General features: G+C 41.7%; 2 protein-coding genes across 3 annotated transcripts in view; one reads left to right on the top strand and one right to left on the bottom strand.

Annotated features, from left to right (window-relative positions):
- LOC590293 (intersectin-1) overlaps nucleotides 1–12,566 on the top strand; it is a 65,021-nt gene extending 52,455 nt beyond the window's left edge. Inside the window, exons 34-43 of the mRNA XM_030994262.1 lie at nucleotides 628–735; nucleotides 1,446–1,544; nucleotides 1,871–2,038; nucleotides 2,582–2,653; nucleotides 3,140–3,277; nucleotides 8,452–8,573; nucleotides 8,789–8,871; nucleotides 9,629–9,715; nucleotides 10,410–10,583; nucleotides 11,980–12,566. Of these exons, the coding sequence (XP_030850122.1) occupies nucleotides 628–735; nucleotides 1,446–1,544; nucleotides 1,871–2,038; nucleotides 2,582–2,653; nucleotides 3,140–3,277; nucleotides 8,452–8,573; nucleotides 8,789–8,871; nucleotides 9,629–9,715; nucleotides 10,410–10,583; nucleotides 11,980–12,128 (1,200 nt within the window). The 3' untranslated portion in view covers nucleotides 12,129–12,566. The remainder of the gene's footprint in view (nucleotides 1–627; nucleotides 736–1,445; nucleotides 1,545–1,870; nucleotides 2,039–2,581; nucleotides 2,654–3,139; nucleotides 3,278–8,451; nucleotides 8,574–8,788; nucleotides 8,872–9,628; nucleotides 9,716–10,409; nucleotides 10,584–11,979) is intronic.
- A 5,533-nt stretch (nucleotides 12,567–18,099) lies between these two features.
- LOC115928325 lies at nucleotides 18,100–23,999 on the bottom strand. Of its 2 annotated transcripts, none has more exons than XM_030995463.1 (2): nucleotides 23,254–23,999; nucleotides 18,100–20,718 (listed from the first exon to the last, which is right to left on the bottom strand). In XM_030995463.1, exon 2 carries the CDS (start codon nucleotides 20,303–20,305, stop codon nucleotides 19,070–19,072), a length of 1,236 nt encoding a protein of 411 aa, XP_030851323.1. In that variant the 5' UTR covers nucleotides 20,306–20,718; nucleotides 23,254–23,999; the 3' UTR covers nucleotides 18,100–19,069. The 2 variants fall into 2 exon arrangements, with proteins under 2 accessions (XP_030851323.1, XP_030851322.1); XM_030995462.1 differs by having other exon boundaries at nucleotides 23,258–23,999.
- Between the last annotated feature and the right edge of the window lie 3,059 nt (nucleotides 24,000–27,058).

Below are 27,058 nucleotides of genomic sequence, written 5' to 3'. Positions count from 1 at the left end.
ATGGTTTTATATGTAAGCTTTAATATGTCATGTTCTCAAGAAACAAAACTCGGGACAAATAGATTGTTCACATACTTATGGGTATGGATTATTTAGTTGATTAACTTTACATGTTTAAAGGGTACCAATCCCCTTAGAAAATCATTATAATTACAGAATTTCCTGCCTGATGGATTCCCATAGAATTACAAAGTTGCTAAATGAATGCCCCCCCCCCCCCCTTTCATTCATATTGTCTTTGTTTTTAAAGGGAGAGCAGTCATGCATTTTTTTTACACAGCTGATTGTATGGGAAGCCATCATGTGCAAATATCTTGCTGCTTCGGGCGTGACTATGACTGCAAAAGTAGCAAATTTAACCTAAAAAACATTGCTTCCTGAAAGTATCTCTAGAGTCAAAATGCCGTAACCAAAATTTATGATCTTGGTTTCATTTTTCTCAAAAAAAGAATTTTCTACCCGATAAATTAAAAAAAACAACATTACATTTCCCCATTGGCAAAGGTCAGTCGACTTGGAGTCGATGTGACTGTGAGGTATTATGCCAGTTCAGGCCAATTTTCATTTCTATTAAAATCTGAATCTTAATCTTATTATTTTCTTTCTTTTCAAACAATTTGTCTGCAGCTCCCTCGCATGACACCCTACATCCGTTTCTGCAGCTGTCAGCTGAGTGCATCCAGCATGCTTTCAAAGAAGATTGAAAGTGACCCAGACTTCAAAGAGCATGTCAAGGTAAGAGTGATTACCCAAAAAGTCAGTCGGTTTAGTTCAGTTCATTTTTACTCATTTCAGTTTATTTTACGCAAACAAAAGCAAGATAAACATACATGTCCATAAAAAATGGTAGATTATTTGTGTACATAAGTCAAGAAAACTTCAGAAAGTTACCTAAATTCAGTGAGTTACAAGGCTTGTTTAGATATGCCGTGGTAACCCGCCGCAACGTCTCCTCATTCTTTTAACGTGTTTTCATTCATTTTATGATTAAAAACGTAGCCATATCTGAAAGAGGCCTTTACTGGGATAAAAAGGGTTTTTCGCTTGATTGGACATTTGATGAAATAAAAAATCAATGCTTACTTTTAAAATCCCTACACTCCTTTACCCATGACTTTTATAGTATAGAATGCTGTGTATATAATCTTTTGAAAATCTATTACCCTTTCAAATGATACCACATATATTCCTACTTCACATATTTCATGTTTGAGCACTATTGTGAAATAAAAGTGACGTTCCTTTCTGTCCTTAACGTTTTTCTTTTATCATTTGTTTATTTTTTTGTGCAATGCTAAAGTGAGACAAGATCCTTTACAAAACCTGCCAGTTTCTCCAAAAAATTTTATGGGTAGCATATGATAATTATTGGATATTTAGAATGAGTCCTCCTTTTATTGGCCTGGCTTGGTTTTACGCTTTCTTGATGTTTTCATATCTTTTAGAAACTAGCCACGGACACCCGGACTAAAGGTATGCCAGTGAGCAGTTACCTGATCAAACCCATGCAGCGTATTACAAGATATCCGCTTCTTACGCAGAAGGTGAGAGTTTATATCATTTATTTATCATGTATCTGGGTCATTCCATTAAAATTGGGCCAAGAATATGAAGGTGTCCATGTTAACGTTGGTATGAGATCTTTTGCACAAGAAAGATGAAAACATCTGTGGAAGAATTTTATGCAATGAATATATAGCAGTGCTCTGCCAGAATCATTCCTGTTTGAGTTGCTTCTCTTCTAAATCTTTGATTAAAGGGATGGGTTTCTTTTTCACACGTTCTAACCCTGTACAAGTAACCAGTAACAAGTACCAACTGGTCGTCAGTATCCAATACCAATACCAGTTTATTCTTCTTTCCCATCAAGATTTTGAAATACACACCAGAAATGCATGCCGACTACGCCAACATCAAGACGGCATGTGAGAAAGCAGAGGAGTTATGTCAACAGGTCAATGAGGGAGTTAGAGAGAAGGAGAACTCAGACAGACTGGAATGGCTGCAGAATCACGTAGACTGCACTGGACTAGCAGAGGTAAGATAGGCTACATCGTGGGCCGTTTGCAAAATAAGTAGCTGTATAGATCATGGGCCGTATGCATAAAAAGTAGCAATTGCTTGTGCATGCCTTTTGCTTGAATCCACAAGCACAAGCACTTGCTTCAAAACATATGCATGAAGTGAATCTTTTGTCCATTCTTAACCCGTGCCTATGAGAACCGGGTGGTCTCTGTATTAAGCCTATGGAACTTTGGCAATGCAGTAGTCAACAGGTTAAAAGCATTTTTTTTTTCTAGCTCCATCATACCAGCTTCACGTTTTAGCATCATGATCATGCTCGTAAGAGATAAAAACAAAGTTGTACAGGAGTAGAATAAATGGAGAAGAAATTGCTACTGAGGCCTATCGGAAATTAAACCTGAGCATGATGAAAAAGGGGAGGATGTCTGACACCTGTGGTATGGTTCCGATATATATATATATATGATGGGTGATTGATAAATTATAAGTTAATGGATTGTTTAGTTGATTGATATTTGATTAATTCACTTGTATGTTTCTATTTGCATCTTTCCAGGAACTGATTTTCAACTCACTCACTAACTGCCTAGGCCCAAGGAAATATCTCCACTCAGGGAAACTCAATAAGGTAATATAACCAATTTAGTTCATTTTGTAGATATAATTGGCAACCTCTGATATACTATTTAAATTGGGCAACTATGAGAAGCCCAAAATCAAAGCGGTTAACTTAATTATAATGTTCATACATGTAGAGATAAATTTAACGGAACATTGAATCTACAGTTTGAAATCATTTAAGGAATAATATTCATGTCCCTTTTTTCTATTGTTTTTAATTATCACATTTACTTTCCTTTTTGTTTTCTCTACTATTTTTCACCGTCTGTTTCTGTGTTAACTTTATCTTGCTCCCTCTCCATGCATATATGTCTTGCTCTGTTTCTGTTTATATTTTCTTCTCTTTTCTTTATTTGTCCCCTCTCTCTCCCCCTCTCTTCATCTCTCTCTCTCTCTCTCTCTCTCTCTCTCTCCTTCTCTTTCACACGCACTTTCTCTCTCTCTTTCCCTCCTCTCTCTCTCTCACACACACTTCCTCTCTCTCTTCGTGCAGGCAAAGAGTAACAAGGAGCTGTTTGTCTTTCTCTTCAATGACTTCCTTCTCTTCACTCAACCCATCAAGTCTGGTCTACCTATGCCTTTCACAACAACTGATAACAAGAACGTCATGGAATACAAGATGTACAAGCATGTAAGTCTGAAAAACCTTTTTATTCACCTCCTTCATGATCGTATTGAATAACAAGCATATCATTGAATATAAAATGTGGAGAGGGTGAGGGAGAGGGACAGGGAAGAGGGGGACAGGGAAAGGAGAGGGACAGGGGAGAGGGGGGCAGGGACAGGGACAGGAGAGGGACAGGGACAGGGGAGAGGGACAGGGACAGGGACAGGGAAAGGAGAGGGACAGGGAGAGGGACAGGGAGAGGGACAGGGGACAGGGACAGGGAGAGGGACAGGGGAGAGGGGGACAGGGGAGAGGGGGACAGGAGATGGACAGGGAGAGGGGACAGGGGGACAGGGACAGGGAGAGGAGGGAAAGGAGAGGGACAGGGAGAGGGACAGGGAGAGGGGGACAGGGGAGAGGGGGACAGGAGATGGACAGGGGGACAGGGACAGGGAGAGGGACAGGGGAGAGGGACAGAGGAGAGGGGGACAGGGACAGGGAGGGGACAGGGGACAGGGACAGGGGGACAGGGACAAGGAGAGGGACAGGGGAGAGGGACAGAGGAGAGGGGGACAGGGACAGGGAGGGGACAGGGGACAGGGACAGGGAAGAGGGGGACAGGGAAAGGAGAGGGACAGGGGAGAGGGGGACAGGGACAGGAGAGGGACAGGGGAGAGGGACAGGGAGAGGGACAGGGGAGAGGGGGACAGGGACAGGGAGAGGGACAGGGACAGGGGAGAGGGGGACAGGGGAGAGGGGGACAGGAGATGGACAGGGGGACAGGGAGAGGGACAGGGGAGAGGGACAGAGGAGAGGGGGACAGGTACAGGGAGGGGACAGGGGACAGGGACAGGGGAGAGGGACAGGAGAGAGGGACAGGGGACAGGGAGACGGGACAGGGGACAGGGAGACGGGACAGGGGAGAGAGGGGCAGGGAAAGGAGAGGGACAGGGAGAGGGACATGGGGAGGGGGGCAGGGGAGAGGGGGACAGGGACAGGGAGAGGGACAGGGGAGAGGGGGACAGGGGAGAGGGGGACAGGAGAGGGACAGGGAGAGGGGACAGGGGGACAGGGACAGGGAGAGGGACAGGGGAGAGGGAGACGGGACAGGGAGACGGGACAGGGGAGAGAGGGGCAGGGAAAGGAGAGGGACAGGGAGAGGGACAGGGGAGAGGGGGACAGGGAAAGGAGAGGGACAGGGGAGAGGGGGACAGGGAAAGGAGAGGGACAGGGACAGGGAAAAGGAGAGGGACAGGGGAGAGGGACAGGGACAGGGACAGGGACAGGGACAGGGAAAGGAGAGGGACAGGGAGAGGGACAGGGACAGGGACAGGGAAAAGGAGAGGGACAGGGGAGAGGGAGAGGGACAGGGAGAGGGACAGGGACAGGGAAAAGGAAAGGGACAGGGGAGAGGGACAGGGAGAGGGACAGGGACAGGGAGAGGGACAGGGACAGGGACAGGGACAGGGAAAAGGAGAGGGACAGGGGAGAGGGGGACAGGGAAAGGAGAGGGACAGGGACAGGGAAAAGGAGAGGGACAGGGGAGAGGGACAGGGACAGGGACAGGGACAGGGACAGGGAAAGGAGAGGGACAGGGAGAGGGACAGGGACAGGGACAGGGAAAAGGAGAGGGACAGGGGAGAGGGAGAGGGACAGGGAGAGGGACAGGGACAGGGAAAAGGAAAGGGACAGGGGAGAGGGACAGGGAGAGGGACAGGGAGAGGGACAGGGACAGGGACAGGGACAGGGAAAAGGAGAGGGACAGGGGAGAGGGGGACAGGGAAAGGAGAGGGACAGGGACAGGGAAAAGGAGAGGGACAGGGGAGAGGGACAGGGACAGGGACAGGGACAGGGAAAGGAGAGGGACAGGGAGAGGGACAGGGACAGGGACAGGGAAAAGGAGAGGGACAGGGGAGAGGGAGAGGGACAGGGAGAGGGACAGGGACAGGGAAAAGGAAAGGGACAGGGGAGAGGGACAGGGAGAGGGACAGGGAGAGGGACAGGGACAGGGACAGGGACAGGGAAAAGGAGAGGGACAGGGGAGAGGGACAGGGGAGAGGGACTGGGAAAAGGTCAGGGACAGGGACAGGGAAAAGGAGAGGGACAGGGAAAAGGAGAGGGACAGGGGAGAGGGACAGGGACAGGGAAAAGGAGAGGGACAGGGACAGGGACAGGGACAGGGACAGGGAGAGGGACAGGGAAAGGAGAGGGACAGGGAGAGGGACAGGGACAGGGACAGGGAAAAGGAGAGGGACAGGGGAGAGGGAGAGGGACAGGGAGAGGGACAGGGAAAAGGAGAGGGACAGGGGAGAGGGACAGGGACAGGGAAAAGGAGAGGGACAGGGAAAAGGAGAGGGACAGGGGAGAGGGACAGGGACAGGGAAAAGGAGAGGGACAGGGAGAGGGACAGGGAGAGGGACAGGGGAGAGGGACAGGGACAGGGAAAGGAGAGGGAAAGGAGAGGGACAGGGAGAGGGGAGAGGGGGACAGGGGAGAGGGACAGGGACAGGGACAGGGAGAGGGACAGGGAGGGGGACAGGGAGGGGGACAGGGGAGAGGGACAGGGGAGAGGGACAGGGAGACGGGACAGGGGACAGGGAGACGGGACAGGGAGACGGGACAGGGAGACGGGACAGGGAGACGGGGACAGGGAAAGGAGAGGACAGGGGAGAGGGACAGGGACAGGGAAAAGGAGAGGGACAGGGAGAGGGAGAGGGAGAGGGACAGGGACAGGGACAGGGACAGGGACAGGGAAAAGGAGAGGGACAGGGAGAGGGACAGGGGAGAGGGACAGGGAAAAGCAGAGGGACAGGGACAGGGAGAGGGAAAAGGAGAGGGACAGGGAGAGGGACAGGGAAAGGAGAGGGACAGGGGAGAGGGACAGGGACAGGGACAGGGAAAAGGAGAAGGACAGGGAGAGGGAGAGGGACAGGGAAAGGAGAGGGACAGGGGAGAGGGACAGGGAAAAGGAGAGGGACAGGGACAGGGACAGGGAAAAGGAGAGGGACAGGGGAGAGGGACAGGGGAGAGGGAAAGGAGAGGGACAGGGGAGAGGGAGAGGGACAGGGAGAGGGACAGGGAAAAGGAGAAGGACAGGGAGAGGGAGAGGGACAGGGAAAGGAGAGGGACAGGGGAGAGGGACAGGGAAAAGGAGAGGGACAGGGACAGGGACAGGGAAAAGGAGAGGGACAGGGGAGAGGGACAGGGGAGAGGGACAGGGAGAGGGACAGGGAGAGGGACAGGGAAAGGGACAGGGACAGGGACAGGGACAGGGACAGGGACAGGGACAGGGACAGGGAAAAGGAGAAGGACAGGGACAGGGGAGAGGGAAAAGGAGAGGGACAGGGACAGGGAAAAGGAGAGGGACAGGGACAGGGACAGGGACAGGGAAAGGAGAGGGACAGGGAAAGGGACAGGGAGAGGGACAGGGAGAGGGACAGGGGAGAGGGACAGGGAAAAGTAGAGGGACAGGGAAAAGTAGAGGGAAAAGTAGAGGGACAGGGAGAGGGACAGGGGAGAGGGACAGGGGACAGGGAAAAGGAGAGGGACAGGGACAGGGAAAAGGAGAGGGACAGGGACAGGGACAGGGAAAAGGAGAGGGACAGGGGAGAGGGACAGGGACAGGGACAGGGAAAAGGAGAAGGACAGGGACAGGGAGAGGGACAGGGAGAGGGACAGGGAAAAGGAGAGGGACAGGGACAGGGACAGGGAAAAGGAGAGGGACAGGGGAGAGGGACAGGGGAGAGGGACAGGGAGAGGGACAGGGAGAGGGACAGGGAAAGGAGAGGGACAGGGAGAGGGACAGGGAGAGGGACAGGGAAAAGGAGAGGGACAGGGACAGGGACAGGGGAGAGGGACAGGGACAGGGAGTGGGACAGGGAGAGGGACAGGGGAGAGGGAGAGGGACAGGGAAAGGAGAGGGACAGGGAAAGGGAAAGGGACAGGGACAGGGAAAAGGAGAGGGAAAGGGAGAGGGACAGGGAAAGGAGAGGGAGAGGGACAGTGAGAGGGACAGGGAGAGGGACAGGGAAAGGAGAGGGACAGGGGAGAGGGACAGGGACAGGGACAGGGACAGGGAAAGGGACAGGGACAGGGACAGGGACAGGGAGAGTGACAGGACAGGGACAAGGACAAGGAGAGCGACAGGGACAGGGACAGGAGAGGGAAAGGGACAGGGACAGGGAAAAGGAGAGGGACAGGGAAAAGGAGAGGGACAGGGGAGAGGGGGACAGGGACAGGGAAAGGAGAGGGACAGGGAGAGGGACAGGGGGGCAGGGAAAGGAGAGGGACAGGGAAAAGGAGAGGGACAGGGAGAGGGACAGGGGGGCAGGGAAAGGAGAGGGACAGGGAAAAGGAGAGGGACAGGGGAGAGGGACAGGGGACAGGGACAGGGACAGGGACAGGGACAGGGAAAGGGACAGGGACAGGGACAGGGAGAGTGACAGGACAGGGACAAGGACAAGGAGAGCGACAGGGACAGGGACAGGAGAGGGAAAGGGACAGGGACAGGGAAAAGGAGAGGGACAGGGAAAAGGAGAGGGACAGGGGAGAGGGGGACAGGGACAGGGAAAGGAGAGGGACAGGGAGAGGGACAGGGGGGCAGGGGGACAGGGAAAGGAGAGGGACAGGGAAAGGAGAGGGACAGGGGAGAGGGACAGGGGACAGGGGACGAGGGACAGGGGACAGGGACAGGGACAGGGAGAGGGACAGGGAGAGTGAAAAGGAGAGGGAAAAGGAGAGGGACAGGAAGAGGGACAGGACAGGGACAGGGACAGGGAAAGGGACAGGGACAGGGAAAAGGAGAGGGACAGGGGAGAGGGAGACGGGGACAGGGAGAGTGAGACGGGACAGGGAAAGGGAGAGGGAGACGGGGTGTTTCACAAAGATTTTAAGTCGAGCTTAACTCTTAAGTTTCATAAATTCCACATCAAGAACATGAAATCTCCCATGATAATAGAAAATAAGAATGATTTGAATAAACATTTTATGCCTTTTAAAATAACTTTTTCAAGGATGCTAATGGCTTTCCATAATTGTTAAGTCCAACTTAGAGATAAATTCAACTTAGGATCTTTGTGAAACACCCCCCTGGAATGGAAACATAATGATAGGAAATACCTTGCCCGGTCAGTGCCCATTGGCAGGGCTCACCACCAACATGGACACCCAATTTAGTTTCTTCTTCTATCTCTTTACAGCCTCTATTCTTGAATGAAGTGGAGCTGAAGATTCCCAGTGATGCAGCAGCAGATGACTTTATCTTTCACATCAATCACATAGACAAGGTCTATGCTCTGAGATCAGAGAGTAACAACGACAGGTACTGTACATGGGACTACATGTCCTCTTTTTTTTAATCCTTACGTTTAGTATTCAGTCATTTCCATAGTGTTTGTTCATTTGTTTGTTGGGTGAAGGGGGGGGGGGGGGGGCTTTATCGTACTTACCTTAAATATTTCACAATGAAACTGGATGACCACAACTTGACTCTATCTTCAAACAGCGTAAAATAATTGCTTTTTTTTCTCGGTACAGGAATCGCTGGAAGGACAGGATAGAAAAGGCTTCCAAACACTACATTGAAACTGAGAAGAAGAAAAGAGAAAAACTTCAAAGAGGTGAGAGATTTTCATGTGTCCAAGAAGTGGGTAGATAAAAATGGAACTGAAATAGTTATTTGATTGAAGGGAGCTTAAAAGATCAAAGTCATTGTGTTTCCCTGTTGATTGTCTTTTGTATGGATGAGGAACAATGAAACATTTTGTACAATAAGATTGTACATTATCTGCGCATGGGAAGATTTATTCCCATTTATAAAAACTGTAAAACTCATCAAAAAGACTGCTGGATACCTGTACATGCTCATATTGTAATCATTATTCATTCATGCACTGGCAGTACATTCTGTGATACATATGTGGAAGTATTCTTTTCCAGAGAGCAAACAAAAGGTATTCATGTAGCACCTCTATCCCTTTGGCATTGACTATTCTAAAATGAGACACCTCCACATGTAAAAGATCTGTGGATATTAAGGGGTCATTTGCTATTGTGAAGTAGCTTACTGTATAAGATCTAAAAAACAATATACATGTATATTTGATTTCTATTTCTATTTCCACCAGTATTACACTCCTTGAGAATTCCCATTTACTAAACGATCATTGTTAATATCAATTCAACTTCAGTTTCAAATATTCCACAAATGATACCGTGATATACCGGTATTCGTTTTATGTAAAAGAATGCAGTGAAATATTTTTGCGTGAAATGAAATCAATCTTATGTTTAAGGGTTTGTTTTAAGAACATTAGCAAATAACAATTTACATTTTAATGCAAGTTCTCATGTATGAATGTATCCTTACCCCTACAGCTCGGTCTCAGAGAAGTAAAGGTGTAGGACGTCTCATGGTGGTCATCATAGAGGGATACGACTTAAAACCGTCCAATTCAGTCACAGGTATGAACACATCTATGATTCCCGTAACTTTCTACCTTCGTAACGTACCCCGCATTTACACGCTTGAAATAGTTTAGTTCAGTCACGGGTATAACACATCCATGGGTCTTGTACTTTCTTTAGCTTTGTAATTATCCCGTATTCACATTCATGAAACTGTCCAATTCAGTCACAGGACAGTAGCTATCCTGTGTTTAAACACTTTAAACCATCCACAGGAACGAACATCGGATTCATTCACGCACAATGTACAATGATGCACAACATTTCAGCAATTTTAGGAATTACAAAAGCTTTGACAAACACAGAACAAACAACAAACAAAATATTCTATTTCTCATTCCTTAGATCTAGAATTGTGGGTGTCCTATTGCTACATATTTCTGGATTTATGTAGCACTTAATACGGAATACCGTCTGAAAGCGCTTTTCAAATATTATGATGGTTAATGCATTCATGAAGCTCATTTTCCGCTTGCTGCTTGTAGAAGATAATCAGGAAATGCCTTTCCTTGACGCATGTCACCACTCAAAAACTGTATTTGTGTTGATTCCTTTTATGTGATTATATTTTTCGTCATTCATGCTTGTACAGCTTATAGAGAAACTTATATTTATTATGCGCTTATAATGTATTATTATTATTAATATTTGCTGAATGTACCTATTTCATTTATGTCTCCCATCTGTCCAGGTCGCGCTGACCCCTACTGTGAGGTCAGCATGGGGTCACAGGAGCACAAGACCAAGGTGGTACCTGACAACCTGAACCCAATCTGGGATTCCTCCATGCAGTTCATAGTGAGAGATCTGGAGCAGGACGTGCTCTGTATCACCGTCTATGATAGGGACTTCTTCTCCCCCAACGGTAAAAATTAAAGGCATCATTTAACAATGTTAAATCTGAGATGCACGGCCCTACGTGTTATCAGTGAATGTAATATGGTTTAATATTGAAGCCCTGAAAAAAATCGCGCTTCAAAATTATCAAGAAGTGCCTCAAAAAAGTAAAATCTTTGAGTAACCAGTTTTACCATACTCGTTTTCCCCAATACTGTAGTGTTATGAAAACCGTTTGGCACGCAAAATTTGGTTTCGATTTCGAATCATAAAATCTCATGGGGTTCATAATTATCATTGCAGGATGAGCTAAATCCAGGATTTTGTTTCAGAATCTGAGACAAAGTTACCGGATCCCTTTAAAGCCCCACTGCAATACTTATAGCTACTTGCGCCCTCTATACAGCCAACAATGCCTAAGTGGTATCGTTGATCCCCCATGTTGCCCTTTACCTTATGTTAATTGAAAGGTGATTTGATGAGATAACCACCTGTCAGTGACCTTGCAGGGAGGTCCAATCCCTCCATGTCTCACTAGTGCAGAGGGGCTTTAACCCCAGTTGTATTTGGTTGATTATGCATCATTTACTAGTGTTATTGAATTCTATAATGAAATTGTGAATGCAACTTCATCATTTACATGTATTTAGATTGTGGGTATGTCCCATGCATTACCAAGTATTGTTGAATTCTATTATGGATTTATGAATGCAACTTGACATCATAAATATATACAGTTAATCTGCATAACTACAAATCGCACAAGTCAAAAGTCACAGTTTCCTAAGCTGAATAAAATAAAGTTTGATTTGCTATCCTTTATAGTCAAATTTTGCACTAGCTAACCTATTTGTTGTAGTCCTAGCTAGCAGAATCAATTTTATTATGAAGAATAAAATGTTATTTTATTAAGCAAAGCTACTCATCCTGTAATGCGCAGTGCAATCCTTTTCCTAGGTAGCATATGTTTGTGCCAATCGGCACTCGTGGCATGCCAGCGAATGTCCAATTGGCACTCAAGGCAAATAGAAGGTACATGTATAGGTCAGTAATACAATGAAGCACACCAGGGGAGTGTTTCACAAAGACTAAGATCGACTTTAAGTTGTATTTGAATATGGCAGGCTGTTCATGCCACTATTTGCTCTCACCTTTTACTGGCATTGGTCTCTCACGGGACGTACAAATCATGATCACAAATCTACAGAATTTACATTTTTTGATAATTCATAATTGAAGGAAAAAATATTATCTAAAGATCATAATGGTGAGAGAAAACAGTGGAATGTCTTGCCATATTTAAGTCCAACTTAAAGTTGATCTCAGTCTTTGTGAAACACTCCCCTGAAAATGGAAATTATACATGTAAGTAGCTTTATCTAGTTATTTTTTATTGGTCTTTCATTTTGTCTCACTTCCATCAGATTTCTTGGGAAGGACCGAAGTGAGAGTAGCAGACATCCTGAAAGAGACCCAGGGAAGGGGACCGATGACCAAGAGCCTCTTACTCCATGAGGTATCAACGGGTGAGGTCAAGGTCAAGTTGACCCTTCACCTCTTTGACCAGTCGTGACCTTTGACATCAGCCGGGGAAAATATCCATGTTAGCCTACCATGAAAGGTCGGATGATTGTCTGCCTTATACTTTACCGAAAATGTTAACTCTGTAAGGGAAATTGTGCATTTTATCCTTTTTTTGTTGATATTTCATCAGGTTTTTTTTTTAAGTTTTGACCTTTAGCATCAGCCTGGGACAATGCTAGCCTACAATCAAAGGTCAGATGATCATCTGCCTTATACTTTACAGAAAATATTAACTCTCTAAGGGAGAATGTGCAGTTTATCGAGCATTCTTTATAGATACGTCTTTGATTTTGGTGGCAGAAGCTGCAAACACTCTTGAAAATGCATGAATAGGATCAGCCTTTGCAACGTATCATATTTTTATCAAATGTTTGAGATCATCAAGTCCTTTGACTGCATAGCACATAATAATAATACTCAGTTTTTATATAGCGCTTATTACAATCACTAAGTGCTTTCAAACTTGGAGATTATAACCCTGGCTTTAGCTGTGCTGCCATTACGACGCTCTAGCATTTCAAAGAATTAATTCCTGCCAGGTACCTATTTACCTCACCTGGGTTGAATGTGGCAAATGTAGATCAATGCCTTGCCAAAATATGGATTCTGTGTCATGAATATGCAAATTGATTCTTTGTTTGCTGTATGATGCCAAAGAAGATGTGGTGCTAGACTATCATTTGAAATTCAAATGTCGAAGGTAAACTGGTAGAACTTGGACAACACTCAATCACTGGAGTATACTTTTTTATACATCTTTATGAATATAGTAGTGTCAAGGACACACGGATCACTGGTGCATACACATATCAATGATACTACAGTGAAACCTGTATATAAAGACCGCTCAAGGGAGACAAGAAAAGTGATCTTCCTGTACAGGTTCCTTTAGTACATGTTTCAAGGGAAACAAAATCTGTGGTCTTTCTATATGATGATCACTAAAGTAGATCTTACTGTATTATTAAGTTATGTAATGCGCATTGGCCAAGTAATTTCAATCATGTATAATTCAACATCTTATTCTTTTTTTTAATGTACAAAATGTTTAATTTTTTTTTTTAAAATACTCATTCTGTAATATATTGTAATATAAGACCAAAGAATTTTAAAAATTGAATTTTTCTAGTGAAACGTTTTGTTCTAGGGGATGATGTGTGGGAGCTTTTGTGTAAGATTGTAGCATTGTAGTTATAAGTGGGAGTGTGTTAAAGAAATAAAAATCATTGTCGATGCTGCAAAATGCTGAAAAGTAGACCATTTTGCCAGGCAGCCAGCCAAACAAACTGAAAAGCTTCACATTATTGGCCAAATCATGTGGAGCTATTTGGATAGTTTGTCTTTTAGTATTTCATCATATTAAAACTGAAATGATTACTCTTCGACCATCCTTGTTCCAGAATTGATAGTACCCAATTGTAGAACACGCACATGTTTCGTAAGTATATTATCAATTGATGTAAATGTTATTGTCCAAATTTTCGAAATGCAACTTGTTCTTTTGTCAGGGATGTTATACAGTATTGACTTGATAGAGATGTGTCTTCATATCCAGTTCAGTGTTCTAAATCAGTCTCTGTTTTCCGGGTCTCACAAAACTTTGGTCCCGTGAACAAAAAGAAGTGCCGTCATCGACACTGATTTTCTCTGTTGCTATGTATTGCCCCAAACTTTCTTGATGTCAATACTTTGTTTAACTAACAAGATCGACAAGACTTTGATGATTTCTGGGCGAAGCAAGTACATTATTTACGTGATGTATTATTAAAAAGAGCATCCATAAGAGTTTGCAGCAGAAGGCAAAAATACCTTTTCAATAGTTCCATCTGCTCTATTAAATACATAAAGGAATTACCAAAAACTCCTGAAAATATATAAATAATTTTTGTTTCTAAAATCTATGAGAACGTTTGCTGTAATTTTGATGTTTTGAGTTGACTCGTGCTTCTACCTTTGTCAATTTTCTGATGTGTGTGAGTACACTGAACAAAATACAAATTTTTTTTTCTTTATTAATGTTTACAACAATCATGGACTACAACTTTACCTAAATGATTACATTTTAATCTACATCTTAGTTTAGATCTTATATCTTTTTATACAACGCCTACGAAGATTCTTGCAACCTCATTGGTGAATTCTTGATCACATGACATGCGCTAAAAGTACCATCGAACGGCATCATTGACGCGGAGTGCAATTTTGTTTGATCCTTTCGCGCCATTGCACTCTGACGTCACTAACGATGTACGAAGTATATGGTGAGCTAAGTGACGTCAGAGTGCAATGGTGCGAAAGGATCAAACGATATTGCACTCCGCGTAACAATAACATAAAGGTTGGTACGCGTGGCGCATGGTACGTGCGTGGTTTGCTGCTTGCTTAATAGTGCGCACTCACTATCAGCAATTTCATAAATTGAAAACAAACAAAAATCGCTGAGATTTAGGCCTAAGAAAACTGTTTTAAGCCTGTTAACGTCCGAGGTGTTGTATAAAACAAATAGTGAATGGTCTTTATTCGTGCAATGGAACAATATTTTGCATTCGGTGAAAGATGAGACGCTCCATTCAACTCGGCTGCGCCTCGTTGAATATAGCGTCTCTTATCTTTCACCTCGTGCAAAATCTTGTACCATTGCACTCATGACCATTCACTATTTGTATAATATATCAGGGTTTTGTTTTGTGTTGTTTTTTCTCCTTTCCTTTAGTTTTTTGTTATTGCATTCTTACATTCATACATTCCATTAGTTCCTAACCATGACGTTTATAGTGGCTTATTTATATGTGATATATGAAATACACGTAGATGTTACAAATATTCATTTACATACATATGCTTATGTAGTCAACCATTACATTCCATAATCAGCTGAACTCTGATGAAGTAGAAACCATAACCATGTCCGTTTACCAGCAAACTGATTTACATTGTAGCCTTCTTAACATTTACAATAAATCAAATGCGTAACAAATATGATTTTGGCCTTGTTCACTTTGGACACATACCATACAACCTGCTTCTCATCATATGCCGTAAGTTTTTCAGTTGCTTGTAAACATATATTTTAAGTGCTTGTTTTCTCGCCCCTGGAAACTGATTGATTGATTCAAAATTTCAAATTGTTCCTTTTCATATCAATTGTTTGCACAATAAAGATCATAGTTGACAAAGTAAGTTCAAAATTAATAATTAATAATTCAATTTCATCTCATTTCAGATACAATTTAACATGTACAGTATCCATATAATCAATTTCACCATCAATTAAATAAATGCTGTATGTTGTTAATCAAGCTCTATTTGAAATTCAGCTATAATATAGTGGTAGAAGATAGTGTATTATCTTCAAATTAATAACTTTTTGCACTTGGTTATTTTTTTTTATTTAGTCAAGGGTAAAATCCTACATAAGTTTATATCATAGTGGAACACTTCTCCTTCAATTATCTGTTTACTTATATGGCATATTAAAACTCATGATAACTGTAGTGCCAACTATTTCTTGAATGTTGTGTTATATCACTTCCTACTTTAATGTATGCCATATTGATTATTATTTTTAAAGTTGCCATGATATCTTGCAGACTGTATACACTAAAATATTGTTGAAATGTTTCACAATCTAGATATTCTAATAACCCTATCATATTTTTGTAGTATTTGATGTACATGTATTTTCTAAGAGGTACTTCTTGAGCAATAGGTTTGTTTTGCAATCTTTGTATTATTATGCTATTCCATATAAGTTAGAAGTCAGTTTGTTTTATTTCATGTACTTATATTCCTTGCCTATTCAAAGTAGCTTAAATAAATATAATACTACGTTAGCATGTAGTAAGTAAGATGGGTAATTCACCCACGCAACTATGAATTGTTAAATGCCCTTTATTATGAATATATAATTCAGTTAATATTTATATACTGACTGGCCCTGAGTGGGGTATGATACTATATAGAGTTGTAGAAAAGGACACTGTGGTTAGACTGAATAATAATATCAAGGGTAATTTAGGGTCCTACTACCTGATACAATAAGCCAGTCAATATCGCTATTATATATCCACTTTATAGTTTTTAGACTAGCAGGAGTGTAACTAATATCGGGGACCCATTTCACGAAGCCTTATTTCAGTGACAAATCTGCTGATAACCAATCAGAAGCAAGGATTTCAGTAGCTTATAACAATGACTGTCATTTGTCGCTTACAACAAGTTTTGTAAAATGGGACCATGAGATAGTCTAATGTATCTTATTCCTCTCTCTCTCTCTCTCTCTCTCTTGGACCAGTGTCTATATGCACGATGGATGCATGGTGAGCAATGTTCCAATAGTAATAATCAAATGCAACCATCCAAATCGATGCTTTATCTTTTAATGAAACTTACAACTCTATAAGATATTCCAAGCTCTGCTTAGTTTACATGTTTTGTTAAAGGAAGAGGAAAGCTTATTTTATCTAGATATTAAAGAGGCTTGATGATTTGAAGTGTCTGAACTGGAATGTTATTCTGAATTATCTTATGTTTTCGTAAATAATTGAAATTGTTATGCAACATCATAATGCTTGAAAATAAAATAGATCATTGTGTTTTAAAGCTCCATTACTGTATCTTATTCCCATTTTATACATGTATGTATGTTCATAGAAAGATGATGATATAAACAAAATAGAAATTATTATTCTATTGTCTTGTAATGTGGAAAGTATGATATGAAGTCGATTTAAATATTAAATCATACCTTCATTTATTCAGTAACAGTTCAATCACGCACAATGTTATAGGAAGGAAAACAATATGGAATATTATTGCTCTACATGTACACCATGAAATCGGATTCAAATAATTGTTCAAATAATAATTGAAGGTCAACATTTTATATTTGTGAATCCATCAAATCAGCTACTTATTAGTTTATTCTCTAAAATTCTTCTTCTTTCAATAATCTTTCTTTCATATTTTCAAAGTTCGATGAGGTGTTGTCAACGGTATCAGTATTTTAGCGATTGGTGGAAACATCTGCGGCTGCGCCCTGTTATCAAAAAGCTTAGCAATTGATCATACAATTTATTTATGTGATTGATTGCTTTAATCACTATGAATCACAAAAATAAATCACATGATTAATTGCCAAAGATTTGTGTTAGAGGGACCCTGATGTATTTCTATTTGAAATGTCCAAAAATTGAAGTTGTGAATAAATTGATTAAATGGCTATGAAATGGTTTTGAAAAGAAATACTTTGTTCTATTATTAATGTGTTGTTTCGTCCATGTATCATCCGTGTTTATTGAGTGGAAGATGGATTCTGATGCCAATTTTTTTTAGAGTTGGAATTTACATGTACTCCCATATGCTCCGTGGGCTGGTATATATACCAATATATTAGAATACATATGTTCTCTTACAATTCTTTTAAACAGATGTCTTTAATTCTTGTTTGAGCTCTGGATATCGCTCTCCAAATAATTTTCGCTGAAATATACCATCCGGTTTCTCTATACACCTCTCCGTGTATACCCCCTCCCCCTCTTTTTTTTTTTTTTTTTTTTGTTCTCTCTTTCTCAGTCTCTGTCTCTCACTCGGAAAAGAAACTGAGAGTGGGACAGGCTCATTTCAGTACTGTTCTTTATATCAAATAAAGAGAAAAGAAGGGATGTCATTTCGATTTTTTTTTTTTTTTTTTTTTTTTTTTTTTTTTTTTGCCGGGAATCGAAGGTTGCGATCTCCCGGTAACGCATGAGGTCAAGAAGGCGACCTTTCCGATCAATGGAAATTCCTCTTGCACTTGAAAATGAAAATTTCGACTAATCCGAGTGCGTCATTCAAAAGCAATTTCCGATGATCATTCAATTTTGTTTTCATAGGATGCAAGCCCTTTTCATCTTCTCTTTTATTTCTCCGTGAGAATACATTTACTTTTGTTAAGATTTAAAAAAAGACGCCAAACAAAATTGCCATTGCTATTACACCTTGAGGATGATCAGGTATATTTCTTTCTTCTTAACAAAATCGGTATTTGATGTAATTTAATGTCTATATCTACGTACAGAAACTTCTGAAAAGGAACCATGATTATTAAATAGTGAAAGTGATTAAACAGACTAAACGTTCCAGTGACGAGTCATTGACAACCTCACACATCCACAAAAGAGTATTTCAAACTAAATATTGATTACCAAGGAAATGAAAATTTCGACTAATCCGAGTGCGTCCTTCAAAAGCAATTTCCGATCTTTCAATTTTGTTATAGGATGCGAGCCTGTATCATCTTCTCTGTTAATTCTCTGTGAGAATACATTTACTTTTGTTAAGATAAAAAAAAAGATGCCAAACAAAATTGCCATTGCTATTACACCTTCAGGATGATCAGGTATATTTCTTTCTTCTTAACAAAATCGGTATTTGATGTATTTTAATGTCTATATCTACGTACAGAAACTTCTGAAAAGGAACCATGATTATTGGATAGTGAAAGCGATTTAATGGTTTAAACGTTCCAGTGACGAGTCATTGACAACCTCACACATCCAAAGAGGATTGTTTCAAACTAAATACAACATGTATTGACTACTAAGGAGATGTAAGATGTTATTTCAGTCTCGTGTATTTTTCATAAATACCATTTACAGAAACTGGAATCCGTATTATACATCATTAAAAAGACACCATGAAGCTTGAAATACACATTCAAACAATGATAAATGAAAATAAGTTGCCGAAGTCACAAATTCGTGCATGGTCTAGTAATTTGAACTCTGCATTTTGCATTCAGTTTCTGTACGATTTCACTGTCACGATGCGCGTCAGAGCACGCGAGACGCTGACGCAGGATTACGTCAGCAAATAACGCCTCGTGCGCACAGGCATCACAGATTGTCATGGTTATGATCTAACAGAATGATATTTAGTTTTTCCAGTTTCTCATGGCAATGTCGAATCAAGAAAGCTACGAAGTCTATCCATCATTTCTTTGTCTCTTTTTAACAACTCGCATCTTTTCTTCACCAGGAACGACGGCGCCGATCCGCTTTTACTCGCCGAAGCGTCATTCGAGACGTTCCAACGCCGCGACGGTTCTGCGGCGTATACCTTACAGCTGGTAGGTGTTGCCTTCCTACTACATGTACTAAGATAAGAAGAACTTTGTACCCTTGACCCTCGACTTTCTTCTGTATTGGTGTTGTCCTTGACAGTGGGCCTCGAAATTCTGCGAATGGTTCCATCTTTGTCCATAACAAAGTGTGACGAGTCAAAGTTCATGTCTGAGGTCGAAGGTCGCCGTCGCGGCGGGTCGCCAGGTCGGCGGACCAATGACGACCGACGCACTGGGTGAAGTTGGCCGAACGTTGGAACAGCGTTGACTTTCTTATCTAGTGATCTCGTCCATGATGATCTGCTCTTGTCTCTTGAACTGTTTCTCAGGATATCAAGCACCCGAGATAATCTTTCTGTTTCGGACGTTTCGGGTCTTGATTGTTTATGTTCCTCCGTCTCACTTTTGGTATCACCAACATTGTGCCCTTTGTCTGGAGTTTGCTTCGTTACTACCTTCGTGTCTTTAACTTGCTTAAGACGTTCCCGCAAATTGTTGATAGAGTCAGTCTTTTCCTTCTCACTTTGCTTCGATTCATTTGCTGTGCTTTCGCTCTTGTTTTCAGGTATGTGGGAAAGGGCCTTGGACAGACACACTGCCATTATCGCCGACCTGAACTTATTCTTTGCTGTGAATTCGGCGTTCTCGGCCACGGCCAACGGCGCCTGGGTAGCGTCCGATTTCCTCCGCTGTTTACGGGGCTGGTTTTGGAATCGTTTCAATTGGATCTTGCGCCAGGACATGACTGGCGCAACCTCGTCATTGTAGATTTCCTCTGGCGTGAACGTGTGCGTCAACCGGTTCTTTTCCATGCGCATCTCGGACAGGGTGCGCTGGAGATGCCTGATGTCGGAGTAACGCCTGACGTTCTCCATGTGTTCCTTCTGACGCAGCTCTTCGACCCTGACGCTGAGCTCGTGATCGTGCTGACGGTTGACTTCGTGGACCTTTGTCATGCTTGAGAAGAGTTTGGAAATACATTTGTTCTGCTGGACCTTACGCTGTGTTTTTGGTGCTGCGGACATTTTTGTTTCATCACCTTCCTCTATGTCATCGCTTGTCATCAGGGTCACAAAATTGGTACCGCTTGTAGGCTCTTATGGCTCTAAATGGCGACTACAGGATACACTGGTGCACGCATCATCACTGAAAACATCATACACATTGATCTGTTCCTCAACATCTATGATGGATAGTGTAAGTTGTCAAGTAAAACGCTACGTGGAGCGATGTTGCAATGCACTAGTCCATTATCAAGATATTAAGTATTCCCGTTCTTTTCATCGGATAATTCCTTCAATGTTCAACTAGCTTGATACTGTTACTATAAAAGAGCTTAAAGATGGATAGGACACGTTGTTTAGGCAAAACTGATTATCAAGTAGGTTGTCTCGGACCTGATGACTGACTGGTAATGTCGGTTGTCGTAGTAGTCACTTTCACGACCCTCCATCAAAACGAATCCCTTCGATGTTTTCTATATGAAAAAAGATAGAAAATCGAAATGATGTAGATGATAAAAACCGAGGAGCGAAAGGAGAATGATATGGCTAATGGATCGTAGCATAGATTAATACATAGATGGATGAAAGGATGGATCCTTATAGGAAGCTGTATTTATATTAGCAGTTCTCCTGATTATACAGATGAGAATGGATGGAGAGACAAAGGGGGAGAGTGGAGGGGGAGGGGGCTAATGGGTCAAATTTCAAGCTACAAAATTATGTCACGGAGGCCCGTTTAAGAAAAAGTACTAAAACATTATGCATGGCGAGATAAGAGATGATGAAACCGCCTCTTTCGTTTCCATTCTCACTCATGAAAGGTTGAAATTCCAGTTGTACAGTTAATTTCTTACAACTACGATTTAGATACATTCTTCAAACGTGGATTGATTTGTAAAATACTATACTAAGGATGATTAGAAAGAAAAGGGAGTAGGCCTGTGTTGTCAAACAGTGACGAAATCATTAGAATACCCAAAATGGACGCGCGGCTGATTTTTTTTTTTTTTTTTTTTTTTTTTAGTTGAAAACAATATCATGATATATCCCCTCGCAGTCTTGCCAAAAAAATGTGTTCGTTGCTGTTTTGGGTCTTTTTTCCCCTTAAGTTTGCTGACATGATACTTTGAGGTTTAGGGGTTCACAATCAACCATCTTGCTTGTAAGGAGGTTCAATGTGAGTAAATGGACACGATTGAAATGTCCACCCCCCCCCCCCCCCCCCCCCCCCCCCCCCCCCAAATGATTCAGATCGTGTAGTGTGTGTTGTGCCTTATATGTAAGGGTTACCGAGGGGACGAGTATACACGAGAGGGGGACGGGTTTACACGAGAGGGGACGGGTTTACACGAGAGGGGACGGGTTTACACGAGAGGGGACGGGTTTACACGAGAGGGGACGGGTTTACACGAGAGGGGACGGGTTTACACGAGAGGGGACGGGTTTACACGAGAGAGGACGGGTTTACACGAGAGGGGACGAGTTTTATACAAGAGAGTGACTTTTCTTAAGTAAGGGAAACACATTCTATCGACTAAATTTTGTTGGATTCTTCACTTAAAGAGCTGTCTAAACATTTCCTACTATCCCCAACTTTTTTCCGATCGGAGGTCCTATGCACGTTCCTGCTTTTTTTAAGAAGATTTGATGCCCCTTTCTACAGTGATCTAAACATTCTTGATAGTAAATCAAGTGCACTCGATGTTTTATTATGAAGGGTAAGCATTCAATCGATACACTTTTCTTTCTATTTACTGCAAGTACAGCAAGGGGGTAACGTCACAATGCGAGGTACTTGGTTCCGAAGCTAATCGGGTCTGATATTCTTAGGACCAGGGGCCTTGTGGTTTACGACACGCTTCTTGAATTTTAAAGAGCTTCTTTATTATAAAGATGTTGTTCATGAGTTGCCCAGGTGTGGAGCGCCAGGAGGGTCAAGTCGGCTGACAGACATGAGCGCTAGAACCCACAATAATTTGTTTATATATATATTTCATCATCATTGTTTTTATTATTACTACCATCATCATTATTATTATTACATTTGTTTATATTATCATTGACATGTAACATATCATATTTCAAACTGTACCAGTAAAGTATATTTTCCAAAAGATCTACATTCTGTTTCGCCGAATAGACGCCACATCATTTTTTTTAAGCATTACAGCGTATGTAAAACATATTCGGGGTAGAAACTGCCAAGGAACCGAAATGTGTGCAAATTCAATGTGTTATTTTTTTCCTTAATAGACATATTATTCAATCCCTCCTGACAACTTATCGTTTTTCTGAGGTACTGTATTAACGAGAAATGGCCAAAAGGTGGATTGGTCGAGTCGGGTATTTCAGGAAATTAATACAAAAAGACACACATGATGCAGGGACTATGATGTAGGCTTTATATGCACAGTGCATGTGCCTATTTGCACACGAGGCGTTGTTTTTATTGCGTCATTGCTTGCGTCAATCGAGCCTCTATAGGCAGTTATCCCATACGCCAGATATTGTACAGGTTCAAAGTATGTTCTGTTCAATTTGCAGTCATTTTCTGTGCGTCACCCAGTCAAAGATGGTGTATAAAAGGATGCGCCAGTCATTGACGCAGTCCTGTGTCTGGCAAACGACGCCTCGTGTGCAACGGGATGAATAATTCAGCTAATAATAATACTATTAATTGGCATTTCTATAGCGCCGTCTATCTAGAAATTCTATTCCGAGGCGCATTTATTATTACCACAGATTTAGCCTAGCTGCCATGATTACAGCACTCTAGCATTTCAATGAATTAATTCCTGCCAGGTAGCCATTTACCTCACCTGGTCGAATGTGGCAAATGAACATTAATGCATTGCCAAAGGACAGATATCCATATATAAATATTTCATGATTCAAGACAAGAGCTTCGGGTGGAGTCGAAATTATCTTGTTGAAAATGTAAGTAAGGTAATTGGAATCACAACTAATATATGGAAACAAATATAAAAGTTTGGGTTTAACTCTCTTACCTACCACTGATAGTGTAGCTGGATAAAAACGTTTCCACAAGTAGCACTGTTTCGCTGGTGTACATATGTCCGGAACAAAAGTCAAATAGTTCATTTCATCTTTCGACTAAATCCAATTTCTTGTACACATGGTGAAGCAGGCATTCCCTCGTAGAAGGCTGACAATAGCACATTCAAATGTTTGTTTGTTTGTTATTTTTTTTATAGGTTGATCTGTTTTATCAGCAGGTATGCAAGAAGATGGCTACCAGCACGAAATCCAAAATTGTTCTGTATTTGATGCTTATGGAATTAGTAAAAAAAAATGTGTCTAAACTGCTCTGCAAGATGAAGTGATCGCTCAAAGATTTGAGAGTAATCTGGAGTAGATATTATTCCCACTTCACAACACATCTCACAGTCACAGATTTCCTCCTATCTATTTGATTACTCTACGGATTAATCGGGGAAAATCGATACACTTTCTATTCGAGAGTTATACGCTATTGTCAAAGTTCTATCATCCGACTAATCTCATTCAAAGATTTCGCCACGAAGAAGAATGATAAGAATGCGATGGACTGTCACCCTAACAATAAGACGATATCAACAAGATTGAAAGGTCCACTGTGACAAATTTCGGCACTACTACGTCTTTTATTTTTATTTCAAAAGCAATAGCACGAATAAGAAATGAAACAAACGGAGGACATCAATAGACAATCTGATGTGAAAGACATTTCTGTTTCACTGTGCTCCGTTTCTATATCAATATTCTACTTTGTTTGTTCGTCAAGAATATTCAATGACTATTCAATTCACGATTTCTGGATGTTTCTTCCGGGGAAGCCACTGGACCAGGTGACAAACAATAGCCTGGCGTCGTCTCGAGGTCTCGACGTCTGTACCTTTATTGATGACCGCTTTACACAGTAATTGTTGTTATGTCGGGCAATCAAAGGTCAAATTTCCGGATTATCAGGAGTAATTGTCCATCTAATAGTAGGCTCCGTGCACACACGATTTGAAACATAATCCGCCTGTTGTTTAATGACAATTTCTGCATTACCAAACTAAAAGCAAGTTGTTTTGTTGAACATGGCTTACAAAGTCATGTTGAAATCCATCCATCCGTCAATCTTGACATCATTTTCGATTTTGACACCGCCTTTATCTTAAAGATAATGACCATGCCACGCTTCGCCTATCGGCAACACGTCATCCACAGTTAACTTTGAATAGCACATTCATGTAATCAATCCATAACCAATCGATAATCAGGCCGCAATCGCGCATTCATGTAATAAATCAATAACCAATCGATAAGTATACCGCAATCCCAATACCTTTTCGCCGTGAATGAACCCGTGAAAGAATGGAGAAGGACGGCGAAGAGAGAGGAATCGAACGACGTTGACACTTAACATAATAGGCCCCTGAGTTGGTTAGAAAGGAACAATAGACCACACGTGAATTTAGTAGTTCCTTAAGACAATAGGGATAGCGTAATAAGGAGGCAAAGCCCTGGAAATCAACGTAGGTCTCTATAGAAAAACAAGTTAATGAAAGTTAAAGATAGCATATTGGTGACTGCATTTGTATGTAGTGAGGAAATTTGTTCCTCATTGGTTAGATCCATTCCCTACAATATCTTGAAAGAAAATTGTATAAATAAATTTTCACTTCAAGTATGTATGACCCAAAAGGTTACTTCCTATTCGAATCCATCAGAAACGATTGGAAAGTCGATTTCAATGCAGATACATGAGGTACAAGTGCCAAATGCTTTGATAATGTTACAAACACGTGCTCAATAGTTATACAGTGCGTCCTAGAAAAAACGACACCGAGAGAATTATCGATGTTTTATCAAAACTTAATCACAACTTAATCACAATTCACAACTATAATTAATAAATGACACATATTTGTAAAGCTCAGGTCCTCTTCTTTCATTTGATGCAACTCATATGATGCATATTTCACACATGAGTGATTTATAACAATTTGAAGAAAGGAAACCACAAAATCATTTGGCGAAAGGTTTCTGAATTTCAAAGAGAAAATCACATTTCCAGAAAGCTGATTTTCTGCCCTTTCATATGACACCTCAATTAGGATAAATGAGCCAGGAATAACAAAGTTCCGTTTGTTAAAAGTAATGCTTGCATTTCCATAAATTTATCAAACGAATTCGTTTTCACTGGCTGCCTGCCTTAGCAACAAACAACAAACCCCGTTTCGTTGACGATCAGCCATGCACGAAGTATTTCGTCTTCTTTGTTGTTATGGCAGACAGCCAGGTACTAGAAGTTACTCCTTTTCAATTCAGATAAGTGCCCCTTCACCTCCGATGATTGGACCTATTCAAATCTGAGGAATACTCATTTGACAATTGCCCCTTCCCCTCCTAATAAGTGCTCTTCTTCTTCTTATAAATGCCCCTTCCCATTATCATAATAACCCCTGTTTTCCTTTCTAATAAGGGATCTATCCCCCTTTTATAAATTCCCCTTTTCACCTCTCATGAATGCCACTATCAAAATATGATGGGTGCCCCTTTTCCGTCGACAAATTCCCCCTTCTACTTTAACACGTGCTCATTTTCTTTTCTAATAGGTGTCTTACCCCCTTCTATAATTGTCTCCTTTTCCTCTCATTAAACGTGCCCCTAATTTCAAGCGGCTAAGAGCAATTTCACCCAAAGCTCGCTTTCTACGCTCGCTCGCATGTATAGATGATTTAGTTACTTATCAAAGGCATTTTCAGTCTTCCGTTATGAAAACGTGCTTATAACCCCATTGGGATTTGGTTTTTCCTCTTTATAAAATGTAATTTTTCGCACTGTGACCTCACAAATCTTTTTCTACACCAACTGCAAAGTATGATGCTTAAAGTGACTCGGTAACATTGTTGAAGGACGATGAAAAGTGTGATTTATGTATGAAATGTTACTTATTATGTATTCCTTCTACTGTACTTATCCTATAACATGCAAAATATTCTGGAAAAATATTTATGGTTTTCTTGAAGGCGTCACTGTGCGACACTATCTAACAGTACATTCTTCCAACTAGTTTTGAATTCTCCAATGGGTTTTCCATGCAAATCAGACATAAGACAGGCTTTTAAAAATCTTTCGACACTTAAAAGTTAAATGTCTGGAGTGGTATATAGAGCTAATTCATTGCTTTGTGACGATTTACATTCACCTAAAATGGAATTAAATTGTAATAATAATATAGTTGGGAGAATTAAGGATTCCAAATTTTTATCATCAATAATGGTCTGTTTTCACCCAAACTTTCAGACTATCTTTAAAGTAGATATTCATTGATTTTAAAAAAACTAACTTTATTTTCATTATTGCAAAGTTGAAACTTTGATTCGACAAGGTTATCAAAATTCAATGCTTGGAAACATTCGAAGTAATGATTATTATAAATTACAAAACGCTTAAATACAGCCCCGGCATAGCGCCTGAAGAGCTCTCCGAATGCTGCTGAGATGTGTGAGATCACAGTATGGACATGATTTGCTCAAGCAGACGATGTCCCATGACATCTCACACATTTTCAGTGCCTGTGTTTTTATCCTCTCTTGAGTTCTTTCTCTTACTTCACTATCGTCTGGCTAAATGTATAATCTATTGCCTCACTCTAAACCCCGCGCATGGTTTTATTTTGATGACAAATGCATTAATACAAAAATAAAGGAATCTGTCGCTTGTAAACAAATTAAGACGCCATTATATATTCAGCTGCACATACCGCGGTATGTTCGGAACAAATGCCGTCCTTAATATCATTCCGGGGTTTTTTTCAAT

Source organism: Strongylocentrotus purpuratus, unplaced genomic scaffold, assembly GCF_000002235.5.
Source record: "Strongylocentrotus purpuratus isolate Spur 01 unplaced genomic scaffold, Spur_5.0 spur5_scaffold_21, whole genome shotgun sequence".
In the NCBI taxonomy this organism is placed as follows: Eukaryota; Metazoa; Echinodermata; class Echinoidea; order Camarodonta; family Strongylocentrotidae; genus Strongylocentrotus; species Strongylocentrotus purpuratus.
Note: the sequence above shows the minus strand (reverse complement) of the source record. Positions and strands in the feature narration are given on the sequence as shown.